Source organism: Aythya ferina, assembly GCF_964211825.1.
Source record: "Aythya ferina genome assembly, chromosome: 3".
Taxonomy (NCBI): Eukaryota; Metazoa; Chordata; class Aves; order Anseriformes; family Anatidae; genus Aythya; species Aythya ferina.
Window position 1 is genome coordinate 34,582,467 of NC_140298.1, and position 16,538 is coordinate 34,599,004.

A 16,538-nucleotide genomic window follows, 5' to 3' on the forward strand; every position below is an offset into this window, starting at 1 on the left:
GCCGCCGGAGCCCCGCCGGGAGCGGGCCCCTCGCTCCGCCGCGCCCCGCGCATGGGGGCCGGCCCCGGCCATGCCCCCCGCCACCCTCCTCTTCCTCCTCCTCCTCCTCCTCCTCCTGCTGGCGGCGGCCGGAGCTGCCCCCGTGAGGCGGGTGAGTGCCCCCCGGGTCCCCACCCGCGCGGCTGTCCCGGCTCCGGGGCGATGCTGGCAGCGGGACGTCCCGGGGCTGCGGGTGGGGAGCGGGTGCTGCTGCCTCCCCCCGTGCCCTGTCCCTCTGTGGGGCGCGGGGGATCCGCTAGGGGAGGGTCCCGGTTGACAGCCAGCAGCCGGCGGAGGCAGCGGCAGGGTTGTGGCACGGTCCTCAAGGTAACTCTGCTTCCCCGCGACCCTGGGGATGCGCTGGAGTTGGGTGTGTGGGCACAGCTCGGGGTGGAGAGGTGGGTTTTAGGGCAGGCTGAGAGAGGGAGGGAGGGCGGCAGCAGCCTGGGACACAGCCTGAGGGGGAGTGGGTGAGAACACCCATCCCTGATGCTGAGCTCGTGGCTTGAGTTTTCCTAGATCTTCAGTCAGCCTTGTCTCTGAAATGCCTGTCAGATTACTCGAATGCTTCTTCTGGCAGAAGCAACTGAGGCTGTTGGGGTTTCCCTCTTCTGCGCGTCTTGTGGGTGATTTGGGGCTGCTGGAACCAGAGGAGCCTGAAGCAGTGTCTGTCTCAAGGAAAAGGCCGCCCAGGCGGGAGTTGTGCAGTGCACACATGGCCTGGGGATGGGGAGACAGTGGGTGGTTTGAGAAGAGCAGTGGGAGGTGATGGGGAAGAGGGTGACAGGTGAAGAAGGGTAATCCCATTTCTGTGGGGATGGGGAGGGAGAGAGAGGCTGGCTGTGGGCTGTAGAAGGGAGGGATGGTGAAGCTGACTGAGCCTGCTAGCTGTGCAGCTGCTTTTCTTCCAGTTGCTGAAAGTTTATGGGGGTTACTGACTTACAGAACACTACTCAGAATGATCCATTTAGTTCCCAGCTAATCAAGGGGGTTGTCGTAGCTACTGGCTTCTGGGATTTCTGGTTGTCTTATGTCTTCCTTCTTTTTGACATCAGGGCCTTGTTAGAGGAGTAGCAGGCGCAAGTTGCACCTGGATAAAAATCCAGTCAGGAAAACCTCTTCACCCTGAAGGTGGTTGAACACTGGCACAGGGACCGGGGAACCTCTGTCCTTGGAAGTGTTTGCTGCTTGATAATGCACTGAGCAGCCTGAGCTGCTATCAAAGTTGGCTTGGCATTGGCTGAACCAGATGTCCTCCAGGAGTCCCTTCCACCCTGAGCTATCCTGTGGTTATGTTAGTGATGGAGATCAGTAGCATTTGCTTGTAGTCTGTCGGAGTGCTAGAAATGTCTGAATTTTCAGGCTGTGCGTTGCTGCAGTTCATGGATGAGTTTGGGGTGAGCAAGGGATTAGCATCACTGAGGTGTGCTGCTAGGTAGAGCTGTGAAGCCAGCGTGTGGCTGGGTACTCTTGGGATCGGGCTGCCAGAGGCTGAGAAACAAGGTGAAGTACTCTTCCTAGCAAAGGGGGCTCCTTTGGCTGGATGTAGGACTGGGGGAAGATGAGAGGGAAGAAGTTTATCTGGTCTCAACACTGATTTCCCTCTGACTTTAGTGTCACAATATGTTGTGTGCTTTTTAGCCTCTTCTGACACTAGAGGGTCTTATCTGACAACTTGTCTCGAGCAGTGATTGTGTCTGTTCTGTGCTGGCAAAATGTACAAAGTACTCTGCTCGATGCTAAGCATGCAGAAGTGTGGGAGTTTTGCTGTCAGGAGTCTTTTCAGATTCAGTTCAGAATGGTGCTAAAGGTAAAATCTAGGTGATAATCTGCTACTGCTTAAGCAGTGTCAATTTCAGTTTAAATACTCTTGGCTGCAAGATCTTGGCTTTTCTGGTTTAAAGAGGCATGACAGATGTGAGGGGAAGGTAGGATAATGTGATAGGGAGCTGGGGTAGAAAATGTTTTACTGATGTTGTGACTATTGTTTTACTTTGAACTTCCGCATCTCCTCAGTCCCTCACATGAGTGAGAAAGGGGATTGGGAACAAGACAGGAAAGGCAGAAGAGGAAGTTGAAGATGTATGTGGAAGGAAGAAAAAAGTCTGGAGTTTGAGTTTGCGCTGCAAACTTGACACCATCTTAAACACAGGATGACTGGCAATTGCTTAAGTGTTTAGATTGTTTTTGCTGCATTGAGGGTGGTAAAATGACCAAGAGCTGGTAGTACACGGCTGCAATGCAGAATCTTATTAGTCATGACAAGCCTGTGTCCTTTCCCTGCTTGGCCTTGAGCAGCGATGTCCCACTGCTGACGGAGCTGACACACAGCTGCTTGCTGGTTCTCAGCCATCTGGTTGTATCCTGGGTTTGGATTTTAGACCCCAGTTTTCTGTGTAAATGTTCAAAGCTTTGATAGGATAGTCTTGTAGAAAGTCATTTAAATACCACTGAAGAGAAGGCAGGAGCTTTACCCCAGCTCTTAATTGGCTTTCTGTTCTTCAAACTACCCCCGGTGCTTTTGTTCCTCAGGCTAAAATGTGATTAACACAGCTCCTGGGTAGAAGTACAAACAACTGAATCCAGTGGAAAGGTTACAGATCTTTTGCTGTCCTCAGCTCTTAGTTCTGAAGTGCTTTTGCTTGGAAATAGACAAGTATTCACATCAATATCAGCACTTTTGTTAATTAGAGTGTATGGATGTTTGTGTATGTGCGTGTTGTTGGCACTCAATTACTATTGGGTTATTTAGGCTTCTTCAGATACAGTTGCTAATCTGTTCTCCCACAGTCAGCATGGCTCCCTAGGCTGCAGGCATTAGGGTCTTGTATAGTTCCTGCTACTTTCTCCCCCTTTGGAAGGCTGTCACAGCTGCTTCTAGTTCTGCAGCCCCCACTTCCTCAATGGATATCTAGGGTCCTGTAGTGGTCTAAGAGTGCTAGCTTTGAGCTTTGAAGAACCACAAGTGGGAAATGCAGCTTAGGGAGTGGTTTCAAATGTCGTAGTCTGTTAGATTCTGGCCTGGACAGCACAGAGGTCTGTGTCTGATTGAATGTCTGAACACAGGCTTGCAGGGCTGTGACTGTTTTTGACTTGTCTTCTGCTGCGTGTCCTGATGCTGAAAGAACTGACCTAAGGCTTCCAGTTACTGCTGTCCTCTAGACCTGTGTTCCTTAGAAGTCATTATGGTGGGGAAAATGGCTATAGAACTTGGCTGAGAAATGGAAGAGTGCTCTGGAGGCTAGTGGCTCCAAGCATGGAAGCAAGCGTGGAAGCATGCACATCGAACTGCATCTTGACTTAGAATCATAGAATCATTAGGGTTGGAAAAGACCTCCAAGACCATCTGGTCTAACCATCCCCCTACCATCAATGTCACCCACTAAACCATGTCCCTAAGCACCACATCCAACCTTTCCTTGAACACCCCCAGGGCTGGTGACTCCACCACCTCTCTAGACAACCCATTCCAGTGCCTAACTGCTCTTTCTGAGAAGAAATGTCTCCTAATTTCCAACCTCACCCTCCCCCTGGTACATCTTGAGGCCATTCCCTGTAGTCCTATCACTAGATACCTGTGAGATGAGGCCAACCCCTGTCTCCCCACACCTTTCTTTCAGGTAGTTGCAGAAAGCAATAAGGTCTCCCCTGAGCCTCCTCTTCTCCAGACTAAACAACCCCAGTTCCCTCAGCCACTCCTCACAGGACTTGTGCTCCAGGCCCTTCACCAGCTTTGTAGCCCTTCTCTGGACTTGTTCCAGGGTCTCGATGTCCTTTGTGTGTGGAGGGGCCCAAACCTGAACACAGTACTTGAGGTATGGCCTCAGTAGGGTCGTCTCCTGAGCAAATTCCCCTCTCTACTTACACTGACTGGAAATTCTTTCTGAGGCTTTTGTTCTCCTGCTCCTCAGAGCTCACATAGCACTGGTTTTCTTTGTTGCCTGCACTTTCAAAATCAAAATGTTCTAGACAAGTCTCGGCTTATTAATGCTCTGCCTGTTATTAGCAGCACATACTGGCGGTGGTATAGAATGTAATTGAGAAAAGGATGATCGGACAAGGTCTGACACTGTGCCACCTTGCTATAGCTGTTATCAGAGGACACTTTGCCAGCTTCTAGGTAATGGGCTCCTTTCCTGGGAACGTGGCCAGGTTTTTCAAAAACTTAATACTTGCAGTCCACATAAATTCATGCCTGTATTAATATGGTATAAAACTTCAGATTGCTTAATAGTAGATGAAATCAGTGTCCCAAATGAAGGCTGACTAAAACACCTGTTATGTATTCAGAAAATGTATTTTTCAGAAACAATTCTAATTTTCTGTAAATTCTATAATGCTAGTAATAGCACATGTGCAACAAAATCAGATGCCCTAATGCAGCAAATATGCGTATATGAGCTAAAAAGAAGATACTTAATTGCTTGTTATAATATTGTAAATGTACCTGTATGTGAGTGTGTGTGTGCAGACATTTCAGGCTTAAGGAGCTTAGGATATCAGATATCCAAAGAAAAGGACTGTGTTTAACACAGCAAGACAATGAATTGGCCTTTGGCATTGAATTTTAAAGCTCTGATGTCTGGTCAAAGCAAGTTAAACTTAGTGAAAGAGTTGTCAAATCTTCCAACTTTCCCTGCATTTCTAATGCCATTACTGCACCCTCCACCCAACTCCCAAACTGGGCAGCAGTCTGAAACAGTTTAGCCAAAAGTATTTGAAGTGAAGTGTAGGCAGAGTACAGCTGGGCATGGTAGGCTGTGTGTTATGGCTGTATCAGTGGTGAAGCATGTGTAGTTCTCTTCTCTTGTGAGGAAAAAAAAACGTACTCTGAAAGTGACAGAAGCAGGGCTAGAATAACAACTAAAGCTTTTGCCCTCCAAAAGTTGTAGCTCTATAGATGCAATAAAATTCAGTGAAAGTGGACCTGGTATACAAAGCATAAATGGTTGCCTGCTGGTTGTCAAGTGGATTTTTCTGAGGTATTACATTACAGTCTGTTTCTGTAGGCCTGTCACACTAAATGGAGCTTTAATTTGCTTTGCTGATTGATTGCCAGTTACTTGAGAGGACGTACCAGCAGGAGCTGTTGCTTCTGACATCAGAAGGCCTTCACTAGCTTATAACTTGGAGCACTCCTTTGGAAAACTGCTTGTTTCCTTCTGCAATGCTGTAGGAAAATTATCTTAGTGTTCAGCTTCTTTTGTTAAAGGCTTTTGTATTTCTTATTCTGTGATAAACCAGTGCATGTACTATTAGCCAGGGCTGCTAAAGTTTCCTTGGCACATTGCATCAGTTTTATTAGTTTGTGCCTTAACAAAGGTAACTTTACACAATGCAGATGTGTCTTTGCTATTGAAAAAGTTTTTGGTAGATAAGAGACCTTCTATTTAAGCCTTACAGTGTTGTTTTCTTGTGAGGCTGAATTAAAGCATTGGGCAGGAGCTCCTTTAATTAAAGCAAATCTTCCTAACCGAGCTACTGAAGAAAAGACAAAACTTAATGTTTTCAGCTAGTGCTTTCTATCAGAAGAGGGATAGGTAAACAGTGTCTAGGGATCTCCAGCCTCCCAAGTGGAAGGTAGCTCACTCAGGTGTTAATGGTATGTATAAATGCAGAGAATTTGAAATTATGGTATGTTCATATAGGTTTGCAGCTGGTGGCTGAGTATTGTTCTTCATCATTTGGTTCAGTGCTGAAAACTGATATTTATAAACTGCAACCACATTGACCTGTGATCTGCTATATTCCAGTTATCATTTGGTATGAACATGAAGGAGCTTATGAAAAGTGTCAGTCTTCATGGACAGTAGGAGAATCTGTAGGCAACGCAAGTGTCATCTGCGTTTTGTAAGCATAAACATGGAAGGTCCTCCTCTTCTACTTCTGAAGGAAAGCAGATGGTTCTAACTGCAATGAATATAGACCCATGCAAAAACTCCCTGCAGTTTTAGTTTCAGGGATTTAGTAAGCCCTGCAGTAGTGTTTCTGGGGTCCAGCATGGCAGATCTCCTGATGACAGAGAACAAGAGTGGCTATCCATGAAGTACTGTCCTGTTAAGAATACTTAAGGTCTTACCATCTTAAAGAAACAACCAATCCCATGCTTGGGTGTAAGTGAATGCATCATTAGAGTTTTATATGTGCAGACACAATATTGTAAGGATCTTTCTCAAATTCTGACATGAAAGGCTTGTGAGGAACACCCCATACCCCAACCTCAAGCGTGACTTTAACAGTCTCGTAAATATTGCAGCTATGTATAGAATGAACACATCTTAATTGAATGAACAATTAAAAATGGCAAGTAGGTAGAAGAAAATTGTAGTTTACGTATGTGGAAAAGAATAGTTTCTTCAGCTGGCCATTGTACTGCCTACATCTTATTGCTGTTTCACTATAATTGACTGTTAATGGATTGCCATCCGAGTGCTGTCTGGTATCGACTGTTACTTTTCTTGCAACTGATTGCTTTTTATTGTTAGTTCACCCTCTTGCCATCTTTTTCCTTAATTGTTTTATGGTAGCTTTCCCAATTCCAATATTTTCATATTGTCTTCAGTTGTCTTTTCTGTTCTTTGAGTTCATCTGTATTCTCCTGTTCTGTTCTTGCCTTGTCTCACTTCTGTGCTTACTCCCCCCCCTCCTTTAATGCCTTTAGGACTCTTAAAAACTTGCATTCTTGTAAGATGTGATGTATAGGTCTAGGTGTTGTTTGCTGCTGCCCTTTTCCTTGCTCTGTTGCTGCTCCTAAGTTCTCTTCTGTGCTAAGGGAGAGGTTCAGGAAAGTGAACCTACTTTCTGATTGCATCTTGGAAGTAGATAAAGATTCAAGATCTGTGTAGAAGAACCCTCTGCAAATGGTAGAAGATGAATTCCTTGAGCACAGTTGAGAGGCCTGAGGCTGTTTTGGTCTCCTGCCTTCTTCAGCACCCTCTTTTCTTAAAGGACAAGTGTACATGAATTAGCATGTCATCCAAATTTTGTTACACTTAAGGCATGTTGTCTGTTCACTCACTGAAACCTCTCACCATTATTTGTATTGATTTTTCTCCTCCTTGCTCTGCAAAACTGTACTACTTTGTTGTAATTATTATTTCCAGGAAATACTGTTCTTGCCAATTTGTTAGACCTATTGTCTTCAGGACAAACAGATGTGTGTAAGGATGTATCTGCATGGGACAATCTATGAAGCTTGCATGTGGGCAGTCTCTGAAATCCTGCTCTGATTAAGAGCTGCAGTTCTGGCTAGCACATTTTGGTCTCCCCCTGACATGCAGTTCTAGTGCTGCTGAGCATATCAGTCTGAAAACTGAGCCATGCTGGATACCATAACTTCAGGTAAACCAAAACACTTGTGATGAGCCTGAGGGAAAAGTTGGAGGAGAAACAGTGCTCTCCCATGTACCCTTTTCTAAATGGGAGGAATGACAGTCACTGAGATTTTTGTATTAAGTAGGTCTCTGGTATTTGGCAGAAGATTATGGCAACAATCCTCATTGTTCTTAGCAGAGTTTTTGTGGTAACATGAGCAGTTCAGACTCTGGCTTGTCCACATGTAGGAGCAAGTCAAATGCAGACAGAAACAAGGGAAGTTACCAGAAAAGGTGCTTCAGGAGTTCTCTGGCTCTGTTCATAATGGGTGTTTCTTTGGCTTGTAAGGTGGTCCAGCTGCTTTTGAGTGTGTGCTGAGACAAGCTGCAGAAATGCAGTTGACCCTGTAACAAGCTTTATGACTGTCTGCTGAGCTGTGATAATAAAGGGAGATGTACTCCTTTGGAAGGAGTTTTGTATGGGAATTGCACCCCTTAAAAACAGGCTCAGGATGTGTAGCATCAGTCTTCCTTTCCTATTGAATTATGTTAACACCAAACTTCTACATATTTCTTTCCCACAGGAAACACCTGCCTTATTCTTCCTAATGTTTCTACTTCCTTTCAGCTCTGTAGATATATTGCTTGTGGTATCAACCACAGTCTCCTGGATTCTGCATTCAACCTTAGAGCAAATAAATTGGAGAATTAACTTTTTACCCTAATGGGTCTTGAGCCCCCCCTCCCCCTTCAAAAATACTGAAATTCAACTTCTGTAGCATTGTAGAATGTCCCTTTTCTTCTTTGAAATTTGCTGTTACTGTATAGTACATTAGGTGGAACAGCAGGTGAGAGGGTACGGTATGTCCCAGAAACTGCAGAGATCTCATTGATGATTCTCTTCTTTTTCACGATGCCATAGTTCTTAATGCAGGGGAAAAAGGACCAAGTATGTGCTCAAATATATGGGGAGGTGCTGTTCTTAAGCTAGTTGCTAGCTTTGAAGCTAAGCGTGCACACAGCATACTGGAAGGCACTTCATGGGGTGGGTTGTGTGTTAGCAGGAACCTTGGTGGATGTTGCTGAAGACTGTTCTAGGCTACATTTCATCTCTAAAGCCATATCAGTGGGGAGGAATTGGAGAATTATACTGGCTGTCTTTGGCTTCTGGACCATTTTTCTGCTTTTGCAGGTGCCTGGTAGAAGTTCTGGTTAATGCAACTACTAAGTTGTGGTGTGAATAAGTAATAAAATTTTATTTTTTTTTTTCAAACCTTCTGGGAGAAACTGACATGGTTGGTATCCAAGGGCTTCTATCATAAGATACACTTCCTAACACACAGGGATTCCAGACCTCTCTAGAGTGCTGTAAAGGAGCTGCTGAAGAGTTATTGTAAGACATTTTGACATACCAAAAAGGGTTACATGTACAGAAACATCGACAAGCTCTCTAAAATGTCAGGTGCCTTACTTCATGCTGACTTGGATGGGAAAAACAAAACAATTTCAGAAGACTTGGTTTATAAGTTAGTGCTCTATTGAAGTTACTGCGTCATGAAATGAATGAATTTACTCAACCTGATTTGATCTTTGTGGTGTTCAGAGACTGTCACAGTGAGCCATGCGGGACCCGAGATGGGGTGGCAGGGCAAGGTACAGGTCTGGTTTGGGAAGTCCAGAAGCCTGTTACCTTTATGGCTGGCTGTGATGTGACTCATCTACAGACCAATCACTGTTGAGGAGTTTTGTACACAAAATCCAAATTCTTCTCCTTTTTGTTAGAGGGAGAATCTGGGCGTCAGCATATTTTTCCATTTGTTTCAGTAGGTGAGGTGAGTAGGAAGTGCAAGGCTTAAAAGGAGCACCAGCATCTAGGAATGTAACAGCCTACCTCATATACTCCAATGTAACCAGGGGGCTCCAGTGCTGTTTTTGGAAAAATCCAGATCCTGAAAATCCTGCAAGTTCCACATACTTCCTCTGCAGAAATGCTGTGGCTATTGGTACTACTGTGTGTGGGTTACAAATAACAGATACAGCATTATATAACTGGATCAATGATGCTCAGTTAGGTCAGTCTTCATCTTCCTTCTTTAGTCCTATTCCTCCAGAATAAAAAAATATATATTCTGCTGTACAATGCTAGCTATACATAATGGATGAGGCTTTTGTCCTCAATATGTGAAAATTAAAGGTGGAGCATTTAATCTGAATGATTTGAAATAGCCATTGGTCTCTGCTGTTGTCAGATGTCTGCTGTTCTCTAATTTATTGCCCTTTTCATTTACAAACCATTAATAAAGGATTCATCAGGTACTGTTTGAAATGTAGCATTCTAAGAATGAAGAAGATCCTATTCCTTTTAAACTCAGTGACACTGCAAACAGTGCTCTCTTGAAAAAGGAAAATTGACAGGAAGTTATATGCTATTTACAATGTCACTGTGTGGTTATAAGCTGTACATCAAATAAATGAAGCTGTATTCATAGTGTACTTCTTTCAAAAGCCCCAAATTCTTCCTACATACAATTTCTCTAGCAGAAATGTGAAGCATCACGGAAATGGTAGAGAAGGCACTCGGGCATAAAGGTGGTCAGAAACATTCTGTTCAAATAGTACTTCAGAAAACTAGCATCCAACATATTTAGTGTAGTAATAGATGCACTTTAAGTCTACATCTCAATACTCCTGTGTTAGTTGAATCTAGCTAAGAGTTGACACATACTTTTAAAAATTCCATTCAGTATCACACAACTTAATTCCCTACGGACTTCTAGGGCCAACTAACATTAGCTAAAGGATAAACCTCCATAAGATATCTTCTGTCTGTAGAATAATTCAGTATGTTCTGAATTTGTTCATCACTCTTTGGGGATTAAGACACCTGGTGGTAATGAATGAGGCTATTAAAGCTCTCCAGAATAAAGCTGATTCTATTACTAATGAGATGTAAGGGTAAAAGAATGTGAGCTTTATAATCTGAACTCTTAATGGCCTTGCAAAGGTAGACATGGTTGTAAATCACAAGAAAGTAAACTGTAGTTTGAAACCGTATTTCTTGATTTCTTACTTGTTTTGGTGTCTGAGCTACACTGGTGTCTCAGTGCTGGAATGTGACAAAGTTTTATGTATTTGCTTGTATAGTTAGATAGCATCCATGTGGATGGGTCATTGAGCAGCCAAAGATTTCTTCATTTCCTAATCCATTTTTCTATTTTCTTGCTGTTTAAAGTAACTGAGTAATGGGAAATCATTTAACACTTCAGGGAAGCTTTCATCTTTGTCATAATTCCTATGTTCTTTCCCACTTTGCCACCCTACGTTCTCATTAATTAATTGTGAGACTGAATTTAGATACTGCATTTCATCAGTCAACACCTATTTTTTTGAGATGCAAACCTCTATGTATCTACTGACAACTGATTTATAATCAGCTGATTAGACCCAGGCACTTTATGTAATCACAGTAGAGATGAAATATTATATCAGTAGCAAAGTGGGCAATTACATGGATTAATTTATTTCCCCACATATTAATTCTAGAGGAAATTGTTACAGTAGTGGACTGTTAGTTTTCTGGAAAAAAGAAAAAAATCAACCCATGAGTTAGGGCAGCTTTAACTACTTTAACTACTTCTACTTAGTGGTGTGTGTGTGTGTGTGTTTTTTTTTTTTTTTGTTTGTTTGTTTGTTTGTTTTTCAAAAAAATGTTACAGGCTTTCAAAATGGAAAAAAATGTTCTCTTGATATTTCTTTTCCAAGAAAGAAGATGATATTCAGGTATTTTTCTGTGTGTGTATTGTGGGCAAACTCTCCAGACCTGTTCTACATAAAATGTTTCCCGTTTTCAACAATGACAAGAAAAAAAAAGTTTATGGGTGGGAATTGCTGGGAAGAATCTGCCTTCAGCTACAAAGAGTAATTGGGGTCCTATATGGGAGCAAGACATTTGTGTACATGGGAACTGAAGGAGGAGAAGATGGGGAACAAACTGTACATGCTGTTGCTGTAGTATTCATGGTTAGTCTGGGTGATCAAAGGAGATGTGCCATTCAAGATAGAGGTTGTTGAAGCCAAATTGAAAGTTGTGGCTCACTCACTAACCGTTCTCTCTTTTTGAGTTTTGTTTTAAATGGTTTTAATCAGTGTCTGCTCTTGCAGATAAAGGCTTTCTCCTAGGATTAAGGGTGGAATTGTTAGGTAAGAGAAGCAGGAGTAGCTCAATTTGTTAGATGCATCTCTGTGACTACTACATAAGTCTGAGGGAACATCTAGTGGCTGATAGATGACAAGAAACATTCAGGTTTGTGCTTGAGTGGGTTCACTCTGTTCTTTTTAGATTTTTCTGTGCAAGATAGTGAATTTCAAACTTTTAATAGCATTCTCTCTTCCATTTAGGGAAACTGAGTTAGGTGATAACTCATTAAGTGTATGGAATGTTAAAATAGGAAGATGGATTAGTGTTGTCTTGCACTTTCTATAGAAAGTAAGAATGGTTGTTACTACTACTTAACAAGATAGGATGGCCATGTATGTATACATGCACATCACCATAATCCATGAAGAAAAACGACCCTTTCCAAATTCCTGGTTTGGAGAAGAAATGATGGTAATTGGCTTCCTCCTGCGTGCACTTAATTCAATAAGACTGGGTGCTTGGATACTAATGCAACAGGTATGTTGGAAATATCTGTAATGGCTACAGAAATCAGAGTACTGAGCCCTTTCTGTAATAGAGTCAGGGCTGAAGGGCTATGTTTTTCTGAAAATGGTTTTTAGTTACTGTGTAATTGATTTGGAGGGTGAGGGGAGGAGGGCTTACAGCTGCACAGTAGACATCTTGATCAATGAGACTATTTGTACTGTTAAACAGTATACTCTTTAAAGCTGGGCACTTAACGATGAACTAAGCTGTCAGTTGTTGCTACACATACTATTTAGTGAGCTTAAATGCTGACATATTGAGAGAACAAATCTAATATAAACATCCTTTAAAGTTCATGAGGTTAACTTTCTCCTTGTTCAAGCTTTCAATAATTAGTTCCCTTCATGTCTCTACTTTGTATTGCCCCTTGCCTGAACCTCATCAGGTTCCCCTTTTCAGGTCCAGCAACTTGGTTTTAACAGCCTGACTTTAATCTTCGCAGTGTGTTGTCCCCTGTTGTTTTTGAAAATACTCAATAGTTTATCTTCAGTAGAAGGACTTAGAGTTGTCTTTAATCTCGGCTTTGCCAATCTGTCTGAGCTGCTTGGCATAATGCTTAAAATAAACTTTAAAGAAAATTCATACCTTCAAGTATTTCATGAATATGATTACTTCAGAGAAGAGGAGGGAGAGGATGCCTTGTGTTCTAGCTAATCAAAAGAAACTAGGCTTTCAGTTAATGTGCTGAAAAGAACTTACATAAAAATCCTGTATTCCAAATGCTTTCTCTTGTCCACAAATTTCATCAAAGGCAATGATCTTTATGTTAATGCTACTTAATGGCCTCTGCTTTTTTATTGGTGTTTTTTTTTTTTTTTTTTTTTTTTTTTTTTAATTTATAGCTGTTCTTATTCCTTACTCTTTCTTTATTTTTGTCATGCTGGAAATATTTGGAGCAAAATCAAGCTCTGGAAATAAACAGATTTATTACGCTGTTCAAAGTGTCTGTATCCTGCTCAATGGACAGCTGGGATCAGCAAAGGAGAAAAGTGTTTCTTGAAAGGCAACATGTGCAGCAGATTCACTGGGAAATGAGAAGATCATTTCATAGCAAATTTGTAGCAAACTTGGAATACCATCAAGTATGGAGTGATAGGCATCTGACACAAGAATATTCAACTTCAGTACTATTATGAGCTAGCTGTTTTGTACTTGTTTTGCAATGCTTGTCTTTTGCTTAGTTTTATGACACAAACTGGTATCTATTTGAATAGTTAGGAATGGAAAGTGTCAGCCTACTTTGGTCTTGACTAAGTCTTTTTCTTTAGGCTTCTTTTCCCTCCCATCTGTCTTTTCCTCCACCCTAGTGCTGCCTTTAATTTTTTTCACCATTTCTGGTCCAAGTAATCTGACAAGAGAAATGTTCTGTGGGTTAGTGTTCTTTCCACTGAAAGTTCTGCTAGAAACTAAGCAGACAAGCTGGCCAGTCTGCTGTGTGTTTGTCCAGCTGCCCAGGCTGCTTATCTAATGGGCTCCTCTAGAGATCATGTCCCAGCTCTGGCCAGAGTTGTCTTACTGTCCTCCATATATTGAGTTACTGTTTTTTTAGGTTGTGTTGTTTTTCCAGTTGAATTCCATAAAATAAACCCTTCTTAACAATTCCTGTTTAGGCTGTGGCTCTTTCAGGCAAGGCAAAAAAAAAAAAAAACATGAAACATTTATATAGTGGTCAGTCTAGTGAGATCCTGTACTGAGCTGGGGCCTCTCTGGGTTTTAATGAGCATCTGTCTCTTTTGTTTTTGAACAGCTAATAAAATTGCACCTCCTCCTGCCCTTTTAAAAAGTCTATATAGCTAAAAGACTCTCCTTTTAGGAGAAAGGAAGTACAAAGAATGAATCTTTAATGAATTCATGATGCATTCATTTTAATAATTGGAAACTGTTATGTAAAGAATGTTGAGAGAGATTTGCATGCACAAAGGCTTATCATGAGGTCTAAATAAGCCCTGGTTGCTGTAGGAGTGGAGGAGGATGTACCCAACAGTGACCTGAACATGCAGGTTGTTGGAGCACAAGGTTTTCCTGTACCTACAATTTCTATTCTGATCTTTGTGGCTTTTAATGTAATCAACACTTTTTTTTTTTCCTCTGTGCACTTATTCTTTCCACCGACGTAGAATTATGCTTATCTCACTTAGATCTCTTGTAAATTAAGATTTCATCCGTATACTTCATGTCAATCTTGGATATCTCTGTTAGCTACTGGCTGGAACTTCACAGAGTTTAAAATTTGCAATTCTAGTACTTAGTGAAAACGAACTTGTTTGTTTGATCAGTTTCAGCCTGTTGAAAGCTCTGTGACGTGAAGAGAGAAGTTGTGGTAGTGGGTTTCTTTTTAAAAGGAACACTTCTAACAAAATTGCAAGACTGTCATGGACATCTTAATATATTAATCTTAAAGTGGAGATTTGCTTTGTTTCCATAAGATTTTATATTAAAATATATATATATTTATGGATGTATATGTATGAATGGAGGATAATAAGGATGACAAATTTGGGTAGAACCCAATAATTAAAGCCAGGAAGTGAATGGTAACTACTAATGCTTTCAAACTGGATCCTAGTAAGGTCTTGTGCTTTGAATCTTGTTTTATACTCCACATATGAGTGGTAGAAGGGAGAAGAAGAATACAGGAAGTCAGAGGAAAAAGTCACGTGAGTTCTAATGCTGTGTTCTCTGGGTTCTTTGGAAGGATGTAAGAGGGGGTTGCATGGGTGTACACGTGCACGTGTATGACTGGTGACATTTGTACAGAACTTTAACATACGGTGAATAACGTACCTATTTTAAACTTATGTAAGTAAACTTTCCGTTCTCAAAATTTATGCTACTAAGGCAAGAAGGATACCAGAGGTGACAGAGGCATTGCATCTGTACAGTATACAAAGTATCCTGCTTTGTTAGCTGTGAAAGCATGAAAGCTTTTACTGATCTCTAGAAGCAGGTGTGATGCACAGCCCTGGTAGCATAGCACTTCCATCTGCATATTTTTATTTGTTCATTCAATAAATTCCTTCTTCTCTATGGAAAAGTAGAAAGAAATGTGAACTACCATCTGAAGCACAAGGCTGGAAAAGTAAAAATGATGAGAAAAGAAAATATAAAAGCACAAATACTACTAACTTTGAGGTGTTCAAGATGTTGATGATGTACCCAAATCCATTCTTTTAAGAAATGGAAGGGACAGCCAAATTAAGTCCAGGAATGACCAACAAAAATGACCGACAAAAAGAAAAAAAAAAAAAGGTAAAGCTGATATCAACAAGTACAAATCAATCAACAATTAAAAAATGCTATTTGAGATTAGAGTATCTGAAAAATCTATGGGTAATGGTGCTAAGGACAACTATGTCAGAAACCAAATAAATCCTAACAGTGATGGGAAGTAGAAATCAGGTCTTCCCTCCCTAGGGCACCAGGGCAGAACATTATCATGGTACTGCATGGTAGCAATATTATAAAAAACTTAACTTATGTTTGCCTTCACTAGTAATTAATATCTTTTTAATCTGATACTCGCACCACTATATTGTGAAAAGGCTGAAAAATAATCTAACATAACTAATACTAACCAGCTTATTATTTAGAGGAAAAAATATGTGTATTTTCATGACATTAGCCCCATTCTGATGAACAAAATTGCTGATATACTTCATGTTTTGTGAAGTCATTCCTTTTAAGGAAACTTATTTGCATGATTGAGTCTACTCAGACCAGAAACAAGCCCCAGAAATAATTCAGTAGTGAGTGTAATTAGCCATAGTAGCAGATTGCCTAAGAGTGCAATGTATTCTCTATCACTTTAAGTCTTTGAACCAAGATTAGATGTGTATGAATAGTATTTTCTGGTTAATATAGCATGTGTGAAGCTCTAAAAGGTGCTACAAAGGAGGGCAATGAAATTTTCATCAGCTGTGAGATTATCATGGTTTCTTCTGGTCTCAAGGTCCCTGTGATTGCCATGTACTGTTCCTGGTAGAAAACAAAATGTGAAAAATCATCAGTGCTCTATTTAGTAATGGGTATCAACAAAGAAACGTGAAGGGCTACTTCTTCAATAACTGAAGTCTTCAAGTCTTTGTTTCCTTGTGAGTAATAAATACTTGACTCCTAGCATAAACATTTTTATACAGGGAGTGGGCTTTGTTTTAGGCTCCTCTTAGTTCCAAGACTGTGAGTAAGATTATTCTTACATTTCCGTGTGAGCTATACTGCTGTTGCTTGCTTCTGCTTTGCAGCAACTCTTATCCTCTTGAATATTTTGCCTATTTAATTTTACCCTGGAGAGCTTGCCTGTCCAGCTCAGTGCAATGGCATGGATACTTATGCTGGCACAAGGAAAAGAGAGGAGTAGAGGGGGGTGGAAATAGCAGCCACTTTTTGGGAACAGAGAAATAACTTATTTCAACAGCAGTGCTGGTTTATGCTGTTTTAAATGCTGAGAGAGTTATACTGCAAGATGACTCTGTGCTCCAGAA

General features: G+C 41.4%; 1 protein-coding gene across 2 annotated transcripts in view; it reads left to right on the forward strand.

Annotated features, from left to right (window-relative positions):
* Positions 1 to 25: 25 nt before the first annotated feature.
* GLP1R (glucagon like peptide 1 receptor) overlaps positions 26 to 16,538 on the forward strand; it is a 90,758-nt gene continuing 74,245 nt past the window's right edge. For both annotated transcript variants that reach the window (XR_014690820.1, XM_084512797.1), the window contains exon 1: positions 26 to 151. Coding sequence is in view for 1 of the 2 variants with exons in the window: in XM_084512797.1 (XP_084368923.1) it covers positions 71 to 151 (81 nt within the window). In the remaining variant the exon portion in view is untranslated. The remainder of the gene's footprint in view (positions 152 to 16,538) is intronic.